We start from the raw sequence: 12,500 nt of genomic DNA, 5'->3' as shown, positions 1-12,500 counted from the left end.
ACTACGATGCAGTGCTCTAGACCACTGCGCCACCCGGGAGGCCCTTGCCTAGTTAAATAAATTAAAATTCACTCGGAATTGTAAGTCGCTCTGGATAAGAGCGTCTGCTAAATGACTTAAATGTTAAATGTTAAACAAAAAGGACAGAAAAGAGGAGGGACTAACCTGGGGTGTATTCTTTAGTGCACACTGTAGCAAACCCTAATAAAATGTTTCGCTATGGACAATGTTTTTGCAACGAAAACGAGAGCTTTCAGGTGGCTTTGATTCCTAGTGAATAAACCCCTGAATTTGTATAATAAGAAACAGTGATTTTCGTTGCAAAGTGTTTTGCTGCGGTATGGACTAATGAAGGCAGCCCATGTTTTGTATTGTTTTGGACCTCAGGAGGTTATGGGAAGAGTAGCTGTTGTTGGTAAAATGCTAATATGAATCATAATGAACTGAAACACCAAACATTGTTTCTAAACTACTCTTTCCTGTCTCCTCCCTGGTCCTCCAACGGCCCATAATCCACTGTTTCTCCTCACTGTGAAAAATGACAGTTGGAACCCATCAACAAGGTATGTTCTTCTCCCCTGAACACGGGTGTGTGTGTGTGTGTGTGTGTGTGTGTGTGTGTGTGTGTGTGGAGACAGAGAGACGTGATAAAAGAGGAGCAGGTGTCAAATCACCAGTTAACCAGCCTTGACTCTGCTGTCAGATCTCAGTGGGCACAGTCCATCTCCTGTGTCTGCTCTCTGCTCTAGTGTTAAATGACACACACCACACCACACACAGACACAGGCAGACACTTTGTTATTTTCATCAGCTTAATAAGAGGTTCTTCATTTCATATTCATGTCAATCATTTTGTCCTGCATGACCTCTTTGTCTCTGATTAGAATCGTGATTGCGGAGGGAGGGAGGGAGGGAGGGAGGGAGGGAGCGAGGGAGGGAGGGAGGGAGTGGAAGTTGAAAAGAAAACAAAGTTCATAAACATCATCATTCCAAACTCATATGACCTTCATCCTCTCTCTCTCTCTCTCTCTCTCTCTCTCTCTCTCTCTCTCTCTCTCTCTCTCTCTCTCTCTCTCTCTCTCTCTCTCTCTCTCTCTCTCTCTCTCTCTCTCTCTCTCTCTCTCTCTCTCTCTCTCTCTCTCTCTCTCTCTTCCTCTCTCTCTCTTCCTCTCTCTCTCTCTCTCTCTCTCTCTCTCTCTCTCTCTCTCTCTCTCTCTCTCTCTCTCTCTCTCTCTCTTCCTCTCTCTCTCTCTCTCTCTCTCTCTCTCTCTCTCTTCCTCTCTCTCTCTCTCTCTCTCTCTTCTCTCTCTCTCTCTCTCTTCCTCTCTCTCTCTCTCTCTCCCTCTCTCTCTCTCTCTCTCTCTCTCTCTCTCTCTCTCTCTCTCTCTCTCTCTCTCTCTTCCTCTCTCTCTCTCTCTCTCTCTCTCTCTCTCTCTCTCTCTCTCTCTCTCTCTCCTCTCTCTCTCTCTCTCTCTCTCTCTGTCTCTCTCTCTCTCTTCCTCTCTCTCTCTCTTCCTCTCTCTCTCTCTCTCTCTCTCTCTCTCTCTCTCTCTCTCTCTCTCTCTCTCTCTCTCTCTCTCTCTCTCTCTCTCTCTCTCTCTCTCTCTCTCTCTCTCTCTCTCTCTCTCTCTCTCTCTCTCTCTCTCTTCCTCTCTCTCTCTCTCTCTCTCTCTCTCTCTCTCTCTCTCTCTCTCTCTCTCTCTCTCTCTCTCTCTCTCTCTTTCTCTCTCTCTCTCTCTGACTCTCTCTCTCTGACTCTCGCTTTCTCACTCCATCTGTCCCTTTCTTTTACTTTCTCTCCCTCTCTCTCACCCTCTCTCTCCCTATATCTCTCTCACCCCATCTCGTAGAGATAGCTTTCGATAAATTGTGTATGATTTCCTTGTGTGTTGGTTAATTCATAAGCAGTTTGTCCAGTTGACTGAGCCTGCTTTAGCCTCACATGAAATATATATATATACACAGTTGAAGTCGGAAGTTTAAATACACCTTAGCCAAATACATTTTAACTCAGTTTTTCACTATTCCTGACATTTAATCTTGGTAAAAATTCCCTGTCTTAGGTCAGTTAGGATCACCACTTTTTTTAAGAATGTGAAATGTGAAATGAATAATTTATTTCAGCTTATATTTCTTTCATCACATTCCCAGTGGGTCAGAATTTTACATACACTCAATTAGTATTTGGTAGCATTGCCTTTAAATTGTTTAACTTGGGTCAAACGTTTCGGGTAGCCTTCCACAAGCTTCCCACAATAAGTGAATTTTGGCCCATTCCTCCAAACAGGGCTGGTGTAACTGAGTCAGGGTTTTAGGCCTCCTTGCTCGCACACGCTTTTTCAGTTCTGCCCACAAATTTTCTATAGGATTGAGGTCAGGGCTTTGTGATGGCCACTCCAATACCTTGACTTTGTTGTCCTTAAGCCATTCTGCCACAACTTTGGAAGTATGCTTAGGGTCATTGTCCATTTGGAAGACCCATTTGCGACCAAGCTTTAACTTCCTGACTGATGTCTTGAGATGTTGCTTCAATAATTCCACATAATTTCCCTACCTCATGATGCCATCTATTTTGTGAAGTGCACCAGTCCCTCATGCAGCAAAGCACCCCCACAACATGATGTTGCCACCCCCGTGCTTCACGGTTGGGATGGTGTTCTTCGGCTTGCAAGCCTCCTCCTTTTTCCTCCAAACATAACAATGGTCATTATGGCCAAACAGTTTTATTTTTGTTTCATCAGAGGACATTTTTCCAAAAAAGTTGTCCCCATGTGCAGTTGCAAACCGTAGTCGGGCTTTTTTATGGCGGTTTTGGAGCAGTGGCTTCTTCCTTGCTGAGCGGCCTTTCAGGTTATGTCGATATAGGACTCTTTTTACTGTGGATATAGATACTTTTGTACCTGTTTCCTCCAGCACCTTCACAAGGTCCTTTGCTGTTGTTCTGGGATTTTCGCACCAAAGTGCGTTCATCTCTAGGAGACAGAACGCGTCTCCTTCCTGAGCGGTATGACGGCTGCATGGTCCCATGGTGTTTATACTTGCGTACTATTGTTTGTACAGATGAACGTGGTACCTTCAGGCGTTTGCAAATTGCTCCCAAGGATGAACCAGACTTTTTCTGAGGTCTTGGCTGAGTTCTTTTGATTTTCTCATGATGTCAAGCAAAGAGGCACTGAGTTTGAAGGTATGCCTTGAAATACATCCACAGGTTTTCTGGAATTTTCCAAGCTGTTTAAAGGCACAGTCAACTTAATGTATGTAAACTTCTGACCCACTGGAATTGTAGTACAGTGAATTATAAGTGAAATAATCTGTCTGTAAACAGTTGTTGGAAAAATGACTTGTGTCATGCACAAAGTAGATGTCCTAACCTACTTGCAAAAATTATAGTTTGCTAACAAGAAATTTGTGGAGTGGTTGAAAAACAAGTTTTTACGACTCCAACCTAAGTGTATGTAAACTTCCGACTTCAACTGTATGTATATATACAGAGGAAAGAGAGGGATATATATACAGTGGAAAGAGAGGGAGAGAGATGAGAGATAGAGAGGAGAGAGAGAGAGAGGAGAGAGAGAGGAAAGAGAGGGAGAGAGAGAGAGATAGAGGAGAGAGAGAGAAGTTAGATGAGTTTGTAATGAAGGTGTTTCTCTGTACTGCTGATTGCTACAGGGAATGAGGATGTTTACAAAGTCAAAATAGGACTGTGAAAAGAAAAATCGAAAGAACGTTGACGCGTACTGTGGGCACACGCTGATGACGTCAGGGAGTTGTGCTGAGATGAGTCATCGTGTGTGATGCTGTGTTCATAACCGAGTGGGAAGGTGGTAATTACCAGCTGGATACATTCACATGCTTTGAACTCGTTGAGAAATGCTGATTGGCTAATGGCAAACAAGCTGCGTCTACCATAAACAAAAAAATACAGCTTATCATGCTAACAAATTACAGTGTTCAAAAAACATATTTAATAGATCGTTTTTTATAAACAGTGTTGTGTTGTTGCATTTAACTGCCGGACAATGCTGTTATCCAGGTCCTTTCCTTAGTAGGTGACGTCAGAGTGTGGGAGAAGTGGAACCTCAGGGATGGTAGATGAGATTCTCAGTAGTAATTATCAGTTGGAGGGGCATTAAAGGGGGGAGGAGGGAGGGAAGAGAATGAAGGAGGGGGAGAGAGGGGGAAGAGGAGGAGGGAAGGAGGGAGGGAGGGAGGGAGGGGGAGAGAGAAGGGGAAGAGGAGGAGGGAAGGAGGGAAGGAGGGGGAGAGAGAGGGGGAAGAGGAGGTGGGGAGGAGGGAAGGAGGGGGAGAGAGAGCGGGAAGAGGAGGTGGGAAGAGGAGGTGGGAAGGAGGGAAGGAGGGGGAGAGAGAGGGGGAAGAGGAGGTGGGGAGGAGGGAAGGAGGGGGAGAGAGAAGGGGAAGAGGAGGAGGGAAGAGAATGAAGGAGGGGGAGAGAGAGGGGGAAGAGGAGGAGGGAAGAGAATGAAGGAGGGTGAGAGAGAGGGGGAAGAGGAGGAGGGAAGGAGGGAAGGAGGGGGAGAGAGAATGAAGGAGGGGGAGAGAGAAGGGGAAGAGGAGGAGGGAAGGAGGGAGGATATTTGTGTTCCTCCTCTGAAAAGTGAAGTATACTGTCACTACCTCACAGTCTGACGATGCTATCCACTAGTCGGACGATGCTATACACTAGTCTGACGATGCTATACACTAGTCTGACGATGCTATACACTAGTCTGACGATGCTATACACTAGTCTGACGATGCTATACACTAGTCTGACGATGCTATACACTAGTCTGACGATGCTACACACTAGTCTGACGATGCTATACACTAGTCTGACGATGCTGTACACTAGTCTGACGATGCTATACACTAGTCTGACGATGCTATACACTAGTCTGACGATGCTATTCACTAGTCTGACGATGCTATACACTAGTCTGACGATGCTATTCACTAGTCTGACGATGCTATCCACTAGTCTGACGATGCTATTCACTAGTCTGACGATGCTATACACTAGTCTGACGATGCTATTCACTAGTCTGACGATGCTATCCACTAGTCTGACGATGCTATACACTAGTCTGACGATGCTATACACTAGTCTGACGATGCTATATATATCTCCCTTTCCATCCCTCATCTCCCTTCTTTCGTATCTAATATATCTCCCTTTCCATCTATCCATCTCCCTTCTTTCGTATCTAATATATCTCCCTTTCCATCTATCCATCTCCCTTCTTTCGTATCTAATATATCTCCCTTTCCATCTATCCATCTCCCTTCTTTCGTATCTAATATACCTCCCTTTCCATCTATCCATCTCCCTTCTTTCGTATCTAATATATCTCCCTTTCCATCTATCCATCTCCCTTCTTTCGTATCTAATATATCTCCCTTTCCATCTATCCATCTCCCTTCTTTCGTATCTAATATATCTCCCTTTCCATCTATCCATCTCCCTTCTTTCGTATCTAATATATCTCCCTTTCCATCTATCCATCTCCCTTCTTTCGTATCTAATATACCTCCCTTTCCATCTATCCATCTCCCTTCTTTCGTATCTAATATATCTCCCTTTCCATCTATCCATCTCCCTTCTTTCGTATCTAATATATCTCCCTTTCCATCTATCCATCTCCCTTCTTTCGTATCTAATATATCTCCCTTTCCATCTATCCATCTCCCTTCTTTCGTATCTAATATATCTCCCTTTCCATCTATCCATCTCCCTTCTTTCGTATCTAATATATCTCCCTTTCCATCCCCCATCTCCCTTCTTTCGTATCTAATATATCTCCCTTTCCATCTATCCATCTCCCTTCTTTCGTATCTAATATATCTCCCTTTCCATCCCCCATCTCCCTTCTTTCGCATCTAATATATCTCCCTTTCCATCTATCCATCTCCCTTCTTTCGTATCTAATATATCTCCCTTTCCATCTATCCATCTCCCTTCTTTCGTATCTAATATATCTCCCTTTCCATCTATCCATCTCCCTTCTTTCGTATCTAATATATATCCCTTTCCATCCCTCATCTCCCTTCTTTTGTATCTAATATATCTCCCTTTCCATCTATCCATCTCCCTTCTTTCGTATCTAATATATCTCCCTTTCCATCTCACCTTTTCTTCCCTATGAGACTCCTATTAGCTCCCAGTCAGACCTAATGCCTAGCCTTGAGCTCAGTGGCCTAACACAGTCTCTTCTTCTCCTTCTCCTTATTTTTTCCCAATGTTTTTTCAATTTATTTTACCTTTATTTTACTAGGCAAGTCAGTTAAGAACAAATTATTACTTACAATGACGGCCTACCTCGGCCAAACCCTGATGATGTTGGGCCAATTGTGCGCCACCCTATGGGACTCCCAATCACGGCCGGATGTGATGCAGCCTGGATTCAAACCAGGGACTGCAGTGACGGCTCTTGCACTGAGATGCAGTGCCTTAGATCTCTGCGCCACTCGGGACACTCCTTCTTCTCCTTCTTCTTCATCTCCTTCTTCTTCTTCTTCCTCTCCTTCTTCTTCTTCATCTCCTTCTTCTTCTTCATCTCCTTCTTCTTCTTCATCTCCTTCTTCTTCTTCATCTCCTTCTTCTTCTTCATCTCCTTCTTCTTCTTCTTCTTCATCTCCTTCTTCTTCTTCTTCATCTCCTTCTCCTTCTTCTTCATCTCCTTCTTCTTCTTCATCTCCTTCTTCTTCATCTCCTTCTCCTTCTTCTTCATCTCCTTCTTCTTCTTCTTCTTCATCTCCTTCTCCTTCTTCTTCATCTCCTTCTTCTTCTTCTTCTTCATCTCCTTCTTCTCCTTCTTCTTCATCTCCTTCTTCTTCTTCTTCATCTCCATCTCCTTCTTCTTCTTCTCCTTCTTCTTCTTCTTCATCTTTGTAACGGCTTTCCTCCTCCTCTTCATCCGAAGAGGAGGAGCAGGGATTGAACCAAAATGCAGCGTTGTGTGATGACATACTTTATTTAAACAAGACGAAAAAACGAACTATACTTGAATAATTAACAAAACAAATAAACGATGTAGACAGACCTGGACGACGAACTTACATGAAACACGAAGAACGCAATAACAGGAAAACTGACTACATAAAACGAACAAACAAACAAAACCGAAAAAAGTCCCGTGTGGCGTAACATACAGACACTGACACAGGAGACAACCACCCACAAACAAACAATGTGACACCACCTACCTTAATATGATTCTCAATCAGAGGAGATGAAAACCACCTGCCTCTAATTGAGAACCATATCAGGTACCCAAAACCAACATAGAAACAGAAAACATAGACTGCCCACCCAAACTCACGTCCTGACCAACTAACACATACAAAACAGGTCAGGAACGTGACAATCTTCTTTTTCTTCTCCTTCATCTTCTTCTACTTCTTCAGCGCTGCGTTCCAAATGGAACCCTGTTCTCCTGTTTAGTGCAATTATTTTGACCAGGTTTCATACATAGGGAATAGGGTGCCGTTAACTGACGCAGTCAGATCCACTGTCTCGTGGACTAGCCGAGGGGCGTCGCTGGAGATCAGTTGAGATCAGAGTCTCTGATTACGTTTCTGGCCAGATCAATGGAGGATCAATAGAGGATGAATAGAGGATCAATAGAGGATCAATAGAGGATCAATAGAGGATCAATAGAGGATCAATAGAGGATGAATAGAGGATCAATAGAGGATCAATAGAGGATCAATGGAGGATCAATAGAGGATCAATAGGGGATCAATAGAGGATCAATAGAGGATCAATAGGGGATCAATAGAGGATCAATAGAGGATCAATGGAGGATCAATGGAGGATCAATAGAGGATCAATGGAGGATCAATAGAGGATCAATGGAGGATCAATGGAGGATCAATGGAAGATCAATGGAGGATCAATAGAGGATCAATAGAGGATCAATAGAGGAATAAGAGTTTCACCTAACCCCTTATTAAAGTTGAACGTACCTTTACAGTATGTGACCTAACCCCTTATTAAAGTTGAACGTACTGTTACAGTATGTCACCTAACCCCTTATTAAAGTTGAGCGTACCTTTACAGTATGTGACCTAACCCCTTATTACAGTTTAATACGTGACCTAACCCCTTATTACAGTTGAACGTACCTTTACAGTATGAGACCTAACCCCTTAATACAGTTTAATATGTGACCTAACCCCTTATTACAGTTTAATATGTGACCTAACCCCTTATTACAGTTTAATACGTGACCTAACCCCTTATTACAGTTTAATATGTGACCTAACCCCTTATTACAGTTTAATATGTGACCTAACCCCTTATTACAGTTTAATATGTGACCTAACCCCTTATTACAGTTTAATATGTGACCTAACCCCTTATTACAGTTTAATATGTGACCTAACCCCTTATTACAGTTTAATACGTGACCTAACCCCTTATTACACTCAGACAGGCTGGGGAAACAAATGGCAACCTAGTCCCTACATAGTGCACCACTTTTGACCAGGGCCCATAGGGACAGGGGGATGTCTGTGGATGTGAACTGAATTTCACCTGCTATGAATCTTGGCCAGCTATGAAATCCAATTTCTCTAGTTTCAAGCATCTTGTGTAAAGTATAAATGTTTCCCTGACTCGCTCTCTCTCTCTCCCTGACACACACACACTCTCTCTCTCTCTCTCTCTCTCTCTCTCTCTCTCTCTCTCTCTCTCTCTCTCTCTCTCTCTCTCTCTCTCTCTCTCTCTCTCTCACTCTCTCTCTCTTGCACTCTCTCTTTCCCTGACCCTCACTCACTCTCTCTCTCACTCACACTATCTCCCTGACACTCTCTCTCAATTCAATTCAAGGGGCTTTATTGGCATGGGAAACATATGTCAACATTGCCAAAGCAAGTAAAGCAGACCATTAATGAAAGTTAAATAAAATATTTTTTTAAATAATAATTGTGAAATAAAAAATAAAAGTGAACAGTAAATAGTAAACAAGAAAAACGACATTTCAAACGGCATATTATGTGCAAATAGTTAAATTACAAAAGGGAAAATAAATAAATATAAATATAGGTTGTATGTACAATGGTTTGTTCTTCACTGGTTTCCCTTTTCTTGTGGCAACAAGTTACAAATCTTGCTGCTGTGATGGCACACTGTGGTATTTCAACTAATAGTTTATCAAAATGGAATTTGTTTTTGAATTCTTTGTGGGTCTGTGTAATCTAAGGGAAATATGTGTCTCTAATATGGTCATACATTTGGCAGGAGGTTAGGAAGTACAGCTCAGTTTCCACCTCATTTTGTGGGCAGTGAGCACATAGCCTGTCTTCTCTTGAGAGCCAGGTCTGCCTACGGCGGCCTCTCTCAATAGCAAGGCTATGTTCACTGAGTCTGTACATAGTCAAAGCTTTCCTTAAGTTTGGGTCAGTCACAGTGATCAGGTATTCTGCCACTGTGTTCTCTCTGTTTAGGGCCAAATAGCATTCTAGTTTGCTCTGTAATTTTGTTCATTCTTTCCAATGTGTCAAATAATTATCTTTATGTTTTCTCATGATTTGGTTGCTTCTGATTGTATTACTGTCCTGGGCAGTGGGGGATTTAGGCATTGCTGTCCTGGGCAGTGGGGGATTTAGGCATTGCTGTCCTGGGCAGTGGGGGATTTAGGCATTGCTGTCCTGGGCAGTGGGGGATTTAGGCATTGCTGTCCTGGGCAGTGGGGGATTTAGGCATTGCTGTCCTGGGCAGTGGGGGATTTAGGCAGAGGCGACCCAGCATCTTGCTGGGTGCGGCATGGGGCTCCCACACAAAAAAACAAAATTAAAATAAAAAATATTCAGAATGGTAACATTTGCACGATCGGTTTTCAAGCATTTATTTGCACGTCACATCAATGATATCATGTCACCGTGTGGGACTGTGGGTCAATTAACCTTGTCGGAGTGGGCGCCCTGATTCTAGTTTGTGAGCTAGGCAGGCTACTGCCTGGGAAGGTCTCCCACTCAGAAGTACGAGATGGGGAGGGGGCGGGGGAAGGTTGACCTCAGGTCTCCCCACTGGAAGCCTGAGGTAGGGGGAGTGGGGGAATCTATCAAATAACTCACCTCTAACTTTGTACAGTACTAATGCAATTAGTTGTGAAATGTAGTTTGTGTGTTTCTTGTTTGAAGTGCAGTAGTGTAATAATCAGGTTCTCTTCTTTACAAGTGTGTTGTTCTATTTGTGTATTTGTGTGATACAGGATTTGTGCAATTTACTTTTATTTGTGTGTTGTTGTGTTTTTTTTTGGGGGGGGGGTTCGCCCAGGGAGCCATACAAGCTAGAACCTCCACTGGTCCTGGGGCTCTGTGGGGTCTGTTTGTGTGAGCTGAGCCCCAGGACCAGCTTGCTTAGGGGACTCTTCTCCAGGTTCATCTCTCTGTAGGTGATGGCTTTGTTATGGAATGTTTGGGAATCGCTTGCTTCCTCTCTCTCTCTCTCTTTCTCTCTCTCTCTCTCTCTTTCTCTCTCTCTCTCTCTCTTCTCTCTTTCTCTTTCTCTTTCTCTCTCTCTCTCTCGTCTCTCTCTTTCTCTTCTCTCTCTTCTTTCTTTCTTTCTTTCTCTCTCTTTCTCTCCCTCTCTCTCTTCTCTCTCTCTATCCCTGTCTCTCTCTCTATAGGGTGTGCTGGCCAGGCTAACTGACTGTCTATTGTGTCGGTGGTCGTGTCGCTCATGTCTGTTGTGGTGTTGGGAGTGCTGCTTTCCGCCCAGTGATGAGGAGGTGGAGATACTGGGACCCTTCCCTGCTCAGACCCCCTCCTGGCTGTGAGTTAACACACACATAAACACACACACATGCATGGACACACACATAAACGCACAAGCGGACGGACGGCCGCACAGACACACACACACACACAAACAGGCATGCATGAACGAAAGCACACTCACGCCCACATGCACACAACGTTCACTTGTCCAGTTGTGTTTGATCAGTCTCAGGAAGTAGAAGGATACACTTTTTAAACCTATTCCAACAGGGCTGTGGATATAGTCAATCATCATTACAGATTATTACCAGGTCTGTCAAATCCCCCATGTTCTGTGGTGTAATGGAACAGTCCAAACCCCCATGTTCTGTGGTGTAATGGAACAGTCCAACCCCCATGTTCTGTGGTGTAATGGAACAGTCAAATCCCCCTGTTCTGTGGTGTAATGGAACAGTCCAACCCCCATGTTCTGTGGTGTAATGGAACAGTCAAATCCCCCATGTTCTGTGGTGTAATGGAACAGTCCAACCCCCATGTTCTGTGGTGTAATGGAACAGTCAAATCCCCCTGTTCTGTGGTGTAATGGAACAGTCCAACCCCCATGTTCTGTGGTGTAATGGAACAGTCCAAACCCCCCTGTTCTGTGGTGTAATGGAACAGTCCAAACCCCCATGTTCTGTGGTGTAATGGAACAGTCCAACCCCCATGTTCTGTGGTGTAATGGAACAATCCAACCCCCCCCCTGTTCTGTGGTGTAATGGAACAGTCAAATCCCCCTGTTCTGTGGTGTAATGGAACAATCCAAACCCCCTGTTCTGTGGTGTAATGGAACAGTCCAACCCCCATGTTCTGTGGTGTAATGGAACAGTCCAACCCCCCCTGTTCTGTGATGTAATGGAACAGTCCAACCCCCATGTTCTATGGTGTAATGGAACAGTCCAACCCCCCCTGTTCTGTGATGTAATGGAACAGTCCATATCCCATGTTCTGCTAGTCTCTCTAGGGACCTGATGTTGACGTCAGCACTCTGGGTGAGCTCATTCTGTGGTTGAGAGGGTGTGTGTGACAGAGACTGAAGCATTGCTCTACTGATTAAGATAGACATGTTGGAGACACACACACACACACACACACACACACACACACACACACACACACACACACACACACACACACACACACACACACACACACACACACACACACACACACACACACACTGTACCGATACTGTTGTCTTTCAGGAGTAGTAACAGCATAGCATGTGATACAGACCATATACCAGTATTAACCTGTTTATTATCATGGAGACTCAGTCTGTGATACAGACCATATACCAGTATTAACCTGATTATTATCATGGAGACGCAGTCTGTGATACAGACCATATACCAGTATTAACCTGTTTATTATCATGGAGACTCAGTCTGCCTCCCAAATGAAACACTAGTTCCTAAATAGTGCACTTATTTTGACCAGAGGCCTATAGACTCTTATAAAAACATGAGGTGTCTCTGTCCGCCTCCACCCACCCCCACTCTCTATTGGTTTCACCTAAGTTCATTTCCCTCTTCTCTTCTCTTCTCTCTCCATCCTCTCCTAAAGCCATGTGTTTTAGATTGCCCTGTTACCTTGACAACGATCTCCCTGCGAGCTGTCGCCATGGACACAAAGGGTCCTTGATGATCCCCAAGGGATGGCTGGGAATTAGGTGTCCAGTACAAAGTCCTGACTAGAATTATATGTCCTGACAAACAGAAAGGAGGGAGGGAATGAGG

The 12,500-nt window shown here is 44.0% G+C and overlaps 1 protein-coding gene across 5 annotated transcripts in view; it reads left to right on the top strand.

Annotated features, from left to right (window-relative positions):
• The window catches only part of syt17 (synaptotagmin XVII), a 59,992-nt gene that overhangs the window by 7,938 nt on the left and 39,554 nt on the right, over window positions 1-12,500 (top strand). For 3 of the 5 annotated variants that reach the window (XR_011674017.1, XM_071391772.1, XM_071391749.1), the window contains exons 2-3: window positions 546-563; window positions 10,632-10,777. Coding sequence is in view for 3 of the 5 variants with exons in the window: in XM_071391772.1 (XP_071247873.1) it covers window positions 546-563; window positions 10,632-10,777 (164 nt within the window). In the remaining 2 variants the exon portion in view is untranslated. The remainder of the gene's footprint in view (window positions 1-545; window positions 564-10,631; window positions 10,778-12,500) is intronic. The other 2 variants (XM_071391764.1, XM_071391779.1) reach the window with 2 other exon arrangements.

Source organism: Salvelinus alpinus, chromosome 1 (assembly GCF_045679555.1).
Source record: "Salvelinus alpinus chromosome 1, SLU_Salpinus.1, whole genome shotgun sequence".
Classification (NCBI taxonomy): domain Eukaryota; kingdom Metazoa; phylum Chordata; class Actinopteri; order Salmoniformes; family Salmonidae; genus Salvelinus; species Salvelinus alpinus.
The sequence above is the reverse complement of the archived record's forward strand: the minus strand, read 5'-3'. Positions and strand labels throughout refer to the sequence as shown.